The sequence below is a fragment of the Galeopterus variegatus genome, unplaced genomic scaffold (assembly GCF_000696425.1).
Source record: "Galeopterus variegatus unplaced genomic scaffold, G_variegatus-3.0.2 Scaffold4439, whole genome shotgun sequence".
NCBI lineage: Eukaryota > Metazoa > Chordata > Mammalia > Dermoptera > Cynocephalidae > Galeopterus > Galeopterus variegatus.
Window position 1 is genome coordinate 36,475 of NW_007730550.1, and position 10,660 is coordinate 47,134.

A 10,660-nucleotide genomic window follows, 5' to 3' on the forward strand; every position below is an offset into this window, starting at 1 on the left:
GGCGGGCGGGGGGCGGGACCCGGCCTGTATGTGGGATCCGAACCCTCAGTGGGAGCGCCGCCGAGCTCCCAAGCGGCGCACTGTAGCATGCGCCACCGGGCCGGCCCATCGCTGGGTTTTTTGTGTTTGTTTTTTTACCTGAAGTGTCCCTACTCCTCCCCACCTCCTCTGGCAAAACTCTGCCCAGCCTACAAGGCCCGTATTAAATGACTCCTTTTCTGTGCATCTTTCCTAACCCAGTCAGGATTCGTGCCCCCTCCTCAGTGGTGCTCCCAGAATCCTTTGTGTACACCTCGTCACAGACTGCCCCATGCCACGGCTGGCTGTGTGCACAGCCCTCTCTCCCGGTTGGGACCCCCTCTCTTCCGTGATGCTCCAGCACCGAGAGCTCAGCAGGCCCTTCCTCAGTCCTTCTCTGGCTGAATGGAGAATTCAAGCAGGTTTCAAAGAAGAGCCAGTGAGATGGTCCCAAACTGGGGAATAAGCCCTTAGGGCCTGGGTCATTGAACAGGAGGGAAGGCTGAGGCTGACTCAGGAGAGACCTTCAGGCACATGAAGAAGAGACACAGCACTGTATGAGGGGCCGTTTCCCAGCCCCTTGGAGGATAGGCTTCCACGTGGCACGAGGGGCTCAGGGCAGCCATAGGGACAGTTTCTTAATGTTGAGAGTTCTAGAGAGGCCTCTTAGGGTTAGTGCCTGAACATTTTTCTCTGATGGCCATTAACAAAATATAACCCAAATGGTTTAGGGCAATGGTTCCCAAACTGTAGCTTAAATCAGACTCACCTGGAAGGCTTATTAAAACTCAGCTTGCACCCCTCCTCATCTGTCGAGTTTTCGATTTGGTAGGTCTGGGCTGGGGCCCAAGAATTCATGTTTCTAACAAGTTCCCAGGTGGTACTGCTGCCACTGGTCTGGGGCCATTCCTGGAGATAGTTCTGCTGCCTAGAGGCAGCCTGATGGACACATGACCTTTCCAATTCTATGATGAGATCTTTTTCTGTTGTTCTAGGTGTTTCTAACTGGGGAGGCTACGCCTTGGCCTGTGCAGTGTACATACTGAGCTCATGTGAGGTCCACGGATGTTACCTGAGGAAGGCAATTGGACTTCCCAGAGCACCTGGGGAGCAGAGCTGGACTCAAGCCCTGCCATCCGTCACTAAGGTAAAATACCCTAGCAGGACATGTGCACAGAAGCAAATTTTTCCCTGGATGAAAAGTAAGCCTGGCATTCCAAGCCGTAAGCCAAGACCAGCTTTTGATACGGTGCCCATCAAAAGCCAGAGACAGAACTGGCCTCAAAGCAAAGGTCTCCTAGCTGGATTGGGTGACCTTTGACCTACTAGTCATCCTAAATCATATGGAGGGCCTGATATGGGTGACCATTTTCCTTCTAGTTTGACTTTAGGCAAGTTGCTTAATCTCTCTGAGCCTCGATTTCTTAATCTGTGAAATGGGGCAGTCAGCATTGTTGAAAGAACTGAATGTCTGACCCGTGGTAGGCACTTCATATTGGTGGCGGTGGGTGGGCGTCCTTATCGTCCCCTCCAAGGAGTTTACAACCCAGTGAGGGCACTAAAGCCTCTCGTGTGCTAAGGTGTGGTGGGCAGGTAAGGTGGGAAGAGGGTCCTGCGGGCTGGAGGCTGCAGGGAATAGACCAGATAGAGTCCCCTCCAAGGAGTTTACAACCCAGTGAGGGCACTAAAGCCTCTCGTGTGCTAAGGTGTGGGGGGCAGGTAAGGTGGGAAGAGGGTCCTGCGGGCTGGAGGCTGCAGGGAATAGACCAGATAGAAGGGGGACGTCCGGGTGGGAAGGACGGTGGGTACAAAGGCTGGGCGTGAGGACAAGCTCAGTGCTGGTGTGGGGGAGGCTGCTCTCGAGGCGAAGGGCAGTGGGGGGAATGTGGTAGGAGTCAGAGGAGGTCTTCTGACCCCCAGGTCCCCAAGTAGAGAGTCCCTGAGTCCCTGAAATGGCTTCCACAATTGTCCCTGTACATGCATTTTTCTGGGCAAGGATTCGTGGTTTCACCCAATTCTCAAGTACTCTGGGGCCATGAAGAACCCCCGAGAAGAGGCAGATCCTGTTAGCTGGATCCAAGCGAACCATCACTTCCTCACTGAGGATTCTACATGAGAGGCAATAGGGAGCCACCAGAGGGCTCTGAGCAAGGGAATCGGAGCCCTACTGGGTGGCTTTTGTCTGAGCTCTCTGACTGTGCACAGCCAACCATCTGAAGTGCTGTGTGCAGTTCTAGGCAGGCCCTGCAGCCCAGCGCAGAGGAAAGGCATGCATGTCTACCTTACATGGACTCGCCTATGCATTCAGGGAAACGCAAGAGAGGGGCAGCCAGCTCTGAAGATGGAGCTGGCGATTCTGCCCTCAGTCCCAGAGCCTGAGCAGCAAGGTGGGCAGTGGGACTGGCTGTTCCTTCCGTGGGCCTCAGTTTCTATGATTCTCATGGAGCAGACCCTGCCCCCCCCCCAACACCTATTCCAGACTCAAACCTGCTTCCTCATCTGGTGCTCCTCGCAGATAGTACCTGCCCCACCTGGAAGAGAAGCTGGTGGCCAAGCTTATGGGACACAGACAATGCATCAGTCTCTAACAGGCACCTTCTTGGGGAATGTTCCAGGGTAATCTGTACCATGGGAAATTGGGTCCAAAGCTCCAACTTTGCATCTAAATCCCAAGTCAGATGTGATTTCACCTGTGAGCAGACAGTGGGGCTCAGGGACTGGAGGGGTGGTTTCCAGGGTTATGGAAAAGGATTGGTCTGGGGAGATGGGAGGACAGTCCAAGAGGCAGGGAGGTTCCTGAGTGCTGAGCCTGGACAACAGGCTGAGATGGGGGACGGGGTCGGTTGTTACAAGCCCCCAGCCAGCCAGTGGGCGGAGGCCCCGAGCCTCTCACTTGTGAGACGCATCCACATGCAGACCCCACGCTGCTGCTTTTCTGTCTTTCCTTCACCTTGTCCTGCAGCCTTTCTGCTCCCTTTTTCCTTCTGCTTGTCTCTCCCTTTCTGTTTCTCTGTCTCTTTCTCCACCCTGCCTTGGGCCTCTGTTTTATTCTAACACCTCCCTGGATTGGTGTTGTCCATTTTACAGGTGGGGGGAGAGGCAAGATGGCTCAAAACCACCCAGCCAAGAGACAGAGCTGAGATCCGAGTCAATGTCTCTCTGACTCTATACTCTGGGCTTTCCTGATGTAGCTGAGAAGTTTACCAGTTCCTGGCAGTGCCACAGTGCCAGGGGAGGCAGCTGCAGTGACATTTTCACAGGAAAATGCTTTGCCCTGGAGGAGCCCAGAGGACCTTCTGTGCTTTCTTTGCGCTTCCTGGAAAAATTCACTCAGGGGCTGCCTCACACATGATTTCTGATTCACACAGACACAAAAAAGAATGAGCCCAGCCAAGCAAATTCATACAGCCCCACACTCACCCTCCAGGGATGGGAAGTTCTCCTTTTGCATTTCCACCCAGTCCTTCATAAATATATTAATAATGCACCATCCTCATGAAGAAAGTAAAAGGAAATGTTTTTATTTTATTTATTTATTTATTTATTTTGTCCTTTTTGAGACCGGCCGCACCATGCTCAGCCAGTGAGCGCTGTGAGTGCACCGGTCATCCCTATATAGGATCCGAACCCGCGGCGGGAGCGCCACTGCACTCCCAGCGCCGCACTCTCCCGAGTGCGCCACGGGCTCGGCCCAAAAGGAAATGTTTTTAAAGCAAAAGTACAAGCACATGTTTGTTGAGCCCCTCTTCTGAGTAGGATGTAAGTAGCCAGGGAAGGGTGGGAGGGGCTTCCAGGCAACAGGACCCACATAAGCAAAGGTGCAGGGACACGAAGCAGCGCCGTGTGCAGGGGGGATAATGAGAACCGTCACATGGAGTTCTGCAGGCCACTCTGTGGGGGTCCCTGAGTCATCCAGAGATGCTGGGCAGAACTGTGGCTTGAGCTGTTGGTGGAGCTCGTTTGGTTGGGGCAGAGAAATGTCCCTCATCTCTGCCCAGTGAGTTGATTGTAAGTAGAGCCTCCTGTATTCGTGGACCGTTCTTAGGGTCTGATCATGACTGTAGCAGGAGTGGGCACCCTGCTGAGAAGCCCAGGAAAGGTGACCACCACTATCCAGGGCACACCCTGCCCACTCTGGCCCTTGGCTCCTCAGACTGAGGGAGAGGCAGTGCCTTTGGGTTTTCCTTGAGGGCAGATTAAACAGCTGGAGAGTGTCCCCCAGACTTCTTCAAGGGCCAAGAGATGATGGTTGATACCTTATAGGAGGGACTAGGGTGGTGTCTGCAAGGTCAGGTATGGGAGGGCCCGGAGCCTGGCTATATCTTCCTCATCCTGGGGACCAGGGTGCTGCAGAGTGACAGGGTGACAGAGCTCTTGACAGGAAGTGAGGGCCATGGAGGGACTGTAGGCCGCCAAGGATGAGACCTGGAGAAGCTCATTCATTGTACCTGATGGAGGCCACAGCCGGGAGCCAGCCAGGCCAGCTCTGCCTGGCGGCTGGTCGGGGTCAGGATCACTTTTTTTTCGGTACTTCTGGAGTTTGTGGATATCCTCTCTGTTCCCTAGGACCGAGTGTTTTTTTTAAATGTCCAGCCTGCCTTGGGAGATGAAGTGGGTGGTTGGAAGCGCTCGGGCCAGGAGCCGGCTGCCTGGCTCAAGTCCCGGCCCCACCTGCTTGAGCCTGGAGTAAGTCTCCCACCCTGAGCTTCCTGGGTTTCCTCAAGTAAGGGGGAGATAATAGACCCCCCTCTTGGGTTACTGTGAAGACAGAATGAGTCACTGTGTGCAGAGCACTTAGCATAGTGTCTGGCATGTAGTAAGTGTTCAATAAAGCTGGCCATCATCATCGTCATCACTATTGTTATAAAAACGTCCTTTCTGCACCTCTATCAGGCTGGGGCAGGTGTCAGGCCAGCCCTGAGTCAGGCTGAGTGGTAGCAGCAGGTGGCCTGTGGGAAAGAGAGCTCAGGCAACCAGAGCAGATGGAGGTGAAAACCAGGAAGCGGAGTTTATCCAGCAAGCTCAGGTCAACAGTGCTGGGGCCTCCCATCACATGCGGCTGTAAGTAAAGTCCTTCCTTTGTGTGGCCCGGGAGGAAGATTGAACTGTTTCTCCAGCCCCTACACTCTGCAGCCCAGCCAGCTTATTCTCCCCTGCCTTTCGCAAGGTGCAAGGTGGGACCTGCTCATACCAGGCCCATCCTGCTCCCTGGCGGGCAGCAGCAGCAGCACCCCCCACCCCCACCCTGCCAACGCCTGACCTGTGCCAGAGGCAAGGGCCAAGAGAGCGCCTTGGCTTTCAGACCCTGCCTCGCACCGTGGCCCCTCTGTGCCAGCTCTTTGTAAGAGAGCACAAGGAGGGAGCACTCCCCAGGAGGGAGCCCAGTGCAGGAAAGAGTGGGCTAAGGGGAAATAAGGCTCATGGTATAAATGCCAGGGAAGGTCTCCTGGACTTCCCCACCTCAACCCAGTAGCCAGGGAAGAAGAAGGCAGCAGCTGGCCCTGTTTGTAGCACTTCCTTGAAGTGGGGGCTGGAGTGGGGGCAGCCAGGCCCCCCGGCCCTTCTCTGCTCCATCTCCAGTCCAGGGCAGGTACCGAGCATCCATAGTGAGTGTGCACACATGAGAACATGGTGTGTCCTTGTGCCAGAGCCTGGCCATTCCTCCTCACTCCCTCCATTGGCAAGACTCCACCAGCCCAGGGCACAGCAGCCATGTGGGCTGGGGAAGAAAAGAGGACCCCTTTATTCACATGCCCAGCGGCAGGGAGGCAGTGAGGGGCCAAAGAGCATGGGCTCTTTAGGAACAAATGAGGTCTTGTTTGTCCCTACTTCAGGGCCTGGCCCGGGAAGGGCATTCAGGAAACGTTGGATGGACGGATGGACGGACGGACTGATGGGTAAATGAATGAATGATGAATGGTGGTGCAGAGAGGCAGGAGCGGGGCTCTGGCCTCATCCTGGGCTCTCGTTCTCTTCCGACACTTTCCTCCCACCCCACTATCTTTATAACCTTTTTTTATTGAGTACAGTAAAGTGCCTAAACCTTAAGTGTAGAGTTGGATGAATTTTTACATATCTTTACACCCAGGCAGCCACACCAAGATCAAGATACAAAACAGTTCCAACTTCCCAGGAGGCCCCTTTCTCCCACCCCAGTTTGAACAGCAACATCACCTCCCATAAATAGCAGCCGCTCACCGTGCTCCCGGCGCGAGTGGGTAGCAAGCTCCCGTACACTCCAGCCTCCACGCGCAGAGGTCACCCGGAGCTGTCTTCCCCCAAACCCTGTCCTCCCTGCCTCCCCCTTCGGTCCTCCATCACACCACTCTCGCCCCCCGTCTCAGCCTGCACTGGTGCAGCAGCCCCAAGGTGCACTGTGCCCCCAGCTGCTGCCCGGTCACTTGGTCACTTCTCTTCCCCTCCCCCCACACCTTCACCGGGCCTCTTAGAAGACGGTGTGGTCACTCGGAGATTCCTGGAGATTTGCAGGGAGTAGCTGTTGGCCCGGCCGGTCCCTGTGGCTCTTGAAGGCAGGGTGCCAGCCGGCTCCTGACCTGTTAGCAGACCATGTGCACCCTGAGGACCCCAAGGCCCTCCCTGGGTCCCAGGGGATAAGGATGATAAGGGCCGGCAGTGAGCTGGGAGGAAGTGGCCTTGTGGTCCCAGAAGCCTCAGCCATAAAGAAAGAGAGGATATGACCAAGGGAGAAGAGAAGTGGGGGAATAAAGCCCAAACAAAGGGCAGGAAATGCCATTCAGGGCTGGGTGGCCCCCGGGAAGGGGCTGTTGGACAAAGCATGGGAAAGTGGAAATGCTCTGGGGCCTCCCTCTCACGGAGAAAGCTGCCCCGATCCCCAGGGCAGAACGGAAATGCAGGCTCTCAGGCCAGCTGTGAAGAGACAGTTCCCAGGGGACATTTGCCAACTTTCTCCATTGTTCTGAAAAGTTTCATGAGTGCCCCTCAAGACCCCTCACTTGGCTCCTTCCAACTCTTTTGTTGCCTTTGATCCTAGTTGCCCCTTGTCTTGGTCAGCTCGGGCTGCTATAACAAAATACCACAGACCAGGAGGCTTAAACAACAGACATTTAGTTCTCACAGTTCTGGAGGCTGGGAAGTCCAAGATCCAGGTGCCAGCAGTTCCTGTCCCCTTCTCACTGTGTCCCCACATGGCAGAGGGATAGAGAGGGAGCGCTCTTGTCTCAATTCAGCCTCCACGTACAGAGGTCACCCGGAGCTGTCTTCCCCCAAACCCTGACCTCCCTGCCTCCCCCTTCGGTCCTCCATCACATCACTCTCGCCCCCCGTCTCAGCCTGCACTGGTGCAGCAGCCCCAAGGCGCGCTGTGCCCCCAGCTGCTGCCCGGTCACTTGGTCACTTCTCTTCCCCTCCCCCCCCACCTTCACTGGGCCTCTTAGAAGATGGTGTGGTCACTCGGAGATTCCTGGAGATTTGCAGGGAGTAGCTGTTGGCCCGGACGGTCCCTGTGGCTCTTGAAGGCAGGGTGCCAGCCGGCTCCTGACCTGTTAGCAGACCACGTGCACCCTGAGGACCCCAAGGCCCTCCCTGGGTCCCAGGAGGATAAGGATGATAAGGGCCGGCAGTGAGCTGGGAGGAAGTGGCCTTGTGGTCCCAGAAGCCTCTGCCATAAAGAAAGAGAGGATATGACCAAGGGAGAAGAGAAGTGGGGGAATAAAGCCCAAACAAAAGGGCAGGAAATGCCATTCAGGGCTGGGTGGCCCCCGGGAAGGGGCTGTTGGACAAAGCTCACGTGGGAAAGTGGAAATGCTCTGGGGCCTCCCTCTCACGGAGAAAGCTGCCCGATCCCCAGGGCAGAACGGAAATGCAGGCTCTCAGGCCAGCTGTGAAGAGACAGTTCCCAGGTGACATTTGCCAACTTTCTCCATTGTTCTGAAAAGTTTCATGAGTGCCCCTCAAGACCCCTCACTTGGCTCCTTCCAACTCTTTTGTTGCCTTTGATCCTAGTTGCCCCTTGTCTTGGTCAGCTCGGGCTGCTATAACAAAATACCACAGACCAGGAAGCTTAAACCACAGACATTTAGTTCTCACAGTTCTGGAGGCTGGGAAGTCCAAGATCCAGGTGCCAGCAGTTCCTATCCCCTTCTCACTGTGTCCCCACATGGCAGAGGGATAGAGAGGGAGCGCTCTTGTCTCAATTCTTCTTCTAATCACATCATCGGGGCCCCCTCATGACCTTATCTTAACCTAATCACCTCCCAAAGATCCCAATTTCAAATACCATCACATTAAGTGTTAGGTCTTTTGAATTTTGGGAGGACACAAACATTCAGTCCATAACACCCTTTCTCCAGAACGTCTTCTCTGAGCCACCCCTCCTACACCCTGGGTCTGGTGCCCCAGCTCTGTGCTGTGACTCCCGTGTACTGTCACTGCCTGATTACTCATCTAGACTGGGAGGCCCCTGGGGGAAGGGACTGTGTCACATTCACCCCCGCATCCTGGTTCACAGCCTGGCACATAGCAGGTGCTCGACAACACCTTCACGGACGGTGGAATGAATGAGAAAATGCCTGAGCAGGAGGGTGAGAGCCTTTCTTGCACCTGCCCTGAGTTCCTGTTCTAGATTCCTCTGGTCCCCTCCTCTCGCCTCCTGCTTTTGTGTGTGGAGAAGGACGAGGGGAGGATGTGTTTGACCGCTGCCCCTCAGGCACTGCCCTCTTCGCCTAGGACCCACCTTCCTCAGGAGCGCCTGAGCTGTTCAACCAGAGACACACTAGTGGCTTAGACAAGTGGTTTCTGGGNTGTTTGACCTCTGCCCCTCAGGCACTGCCCTCTTCGCCTAGGACCCACCTTCCTCAGGAGCGCCTGAGCTGTTCAACCAGAGACACACTAGTGGCTTAGACAAGTGGTTTCTGGGGACCTTATTTTTGGAGAGAGATGAAAGGAGGGGAATCGAACCACTTTTTAAAAAAAAAACCAGCAAGTCAGTCAAAGGAAGAAAGCTCTGGGCTAAAGGCTGGGGGACCCAGCCCTGCCAATAATAATCAGCTTCATTTTGTGCATGTCTACTGTGTGCCAGGGACCATGCTAGGTGCCTTACTTGCATTGTCTCATTTATTCCTCACCACAGCCCTCTGAAGGAAGCATTATTACTATTATCATCAACCTCCCCATTTCACAGATGAGAACACTGAGGCACAGAGAGGTTAAAACACCTGCCAGGAAAGACCCAGGTCAGATCTGACTGATCCCAACACCACTCTGCCTGCTGGGCCCTGGGCTGCGGCTTCAGGCTGGGGCTGCATTTTTTTTCTCTGCTCCCTCCAGATGCTCCTGCACCCACACTGGGTGATGTCTAGAAGGCGACAGAGGCAGGGTTTGGCACATGCCCAGCAGGAGGCTAACGGTTGGGTCTCAGGAAGAATGGAGCCTTCTGACACAATCAGAGACCACTGGCAGATAATCCAGGGCTGGACGGGGTATGGGTTGGCAGGAAGTAGCCGACACTGCACCTGCAGGAGGAGTGAATCTTTGATGTTTAAGAAAATGCAGGTTCTCATAAAAGCATAGTATTTAGTTACATGAAGGTAGCTACCTGGAGAAATAGCCCAAACTGTTCAAGTGGTTGCTTCTGGGGAGTGGGCCTGGGGGACAGTGAAGCCTGTACGACACTTATTTTTTGTGATGAGTTTCCAGTGGTATTAGTATTTTCCTCCAAAATTTTATTTTTTAAAAAATAGAGTGTGTCAAGTCAAAGGCTCTTTCTCTGCTTTTAAATGTATATATATATTTTCTTTTTCCTCCCCATCCACTGCTTCCACCTCTGCCTCATTTTTTTTCCAGGAAGAAAAAATGTTGGACATCTTGGTGCAGCACAAAGTCCGGAATGGAATCTCGGGCATCGTGGGCATGGAGGTGGATGGGCTGCCCTTCCATGGCGTCCACACTGAGATGATCCAGAAGCTGCTGGCGGTCACCACGGTGCACGTGTGACCATCGTGTTACATGCGTGTGGAGTTCCTACCCTAGGGCCAAGCCTGCCTCTAGAGAGGAGCTCCCCAGGGCCCCAACTTCTCCCCACAACAGCCTCACAAATATACACTGGCCATGGGTGAACAATGAACATTCCACCAGCCTGGGAAACCGCACACCCACTTCCTAGGAGGGGATAGTGCAGATGACGTGGACCAAGGACAGCATCTCTCTGGGGCTTCAAGTTTTTGCTTTCATTCCTAAGGTACTAGAGGCATTGATTTTAACCCCCCTTCACCCTGGCCCCTCAGGCCACCCATGCGGTGTGCTCTGAGAATCTTCTTGCCTTATGGGCACACCAGTGAGCGGTGAACTGCCTGGCAGAGCACTAGCGTGGGTGTGGCCAAGACCACGAAGAACCCCCAGGCTAATAAAGAAATGGTAAAATGTACAAATGTGAAATGTGTACTTACAAAGCTTTTGGGCTTTACGGAAGGTTTGCTCACCACCACCACCACCAAAATATTTATTCCTTTGAAATGCTTTCTTTTGCAAACAGCGTCTTGTTTACTTAGGCAAAAGGTCCCTCCAGGAACCTTACATTCAGTTAGTTCATCAGTTAGTTCATTGCTGTCACCTCCTCTCCACCCCTCGCCTCCCTTCACCCCCTGACGCTTCTTCCGCCTCCTCC

At 54.3% G+C, this 10,660-nt stretch overlaps 1 protein-coding gene across 1 annotated transcript in view; it reads left to right on the forward strand.

The window, feature by feature from the left end:
- LOC103603089 (UPF0317 protein C14orf159, mitochondrial-like) overlaps positions 1–10,370 on the forward strand; it is a gene marked incomplete at its 5' end in the record, with an annotated part of 46,525 nt that extends 36,155 nt beyond the window's left edge. Inside the window, 2 exon segments of the mRNA XM_008587568.1 lie at positions 1,014–1,165; positions 9,841–10,370. Coding sequence (XP_008585790.1) covers positions 1,014–1,165; positions 9,841–9,990 — 302 coding nt within the window.
- Positions 10,371–10,660: the final 290 nt, after the last annotated feature.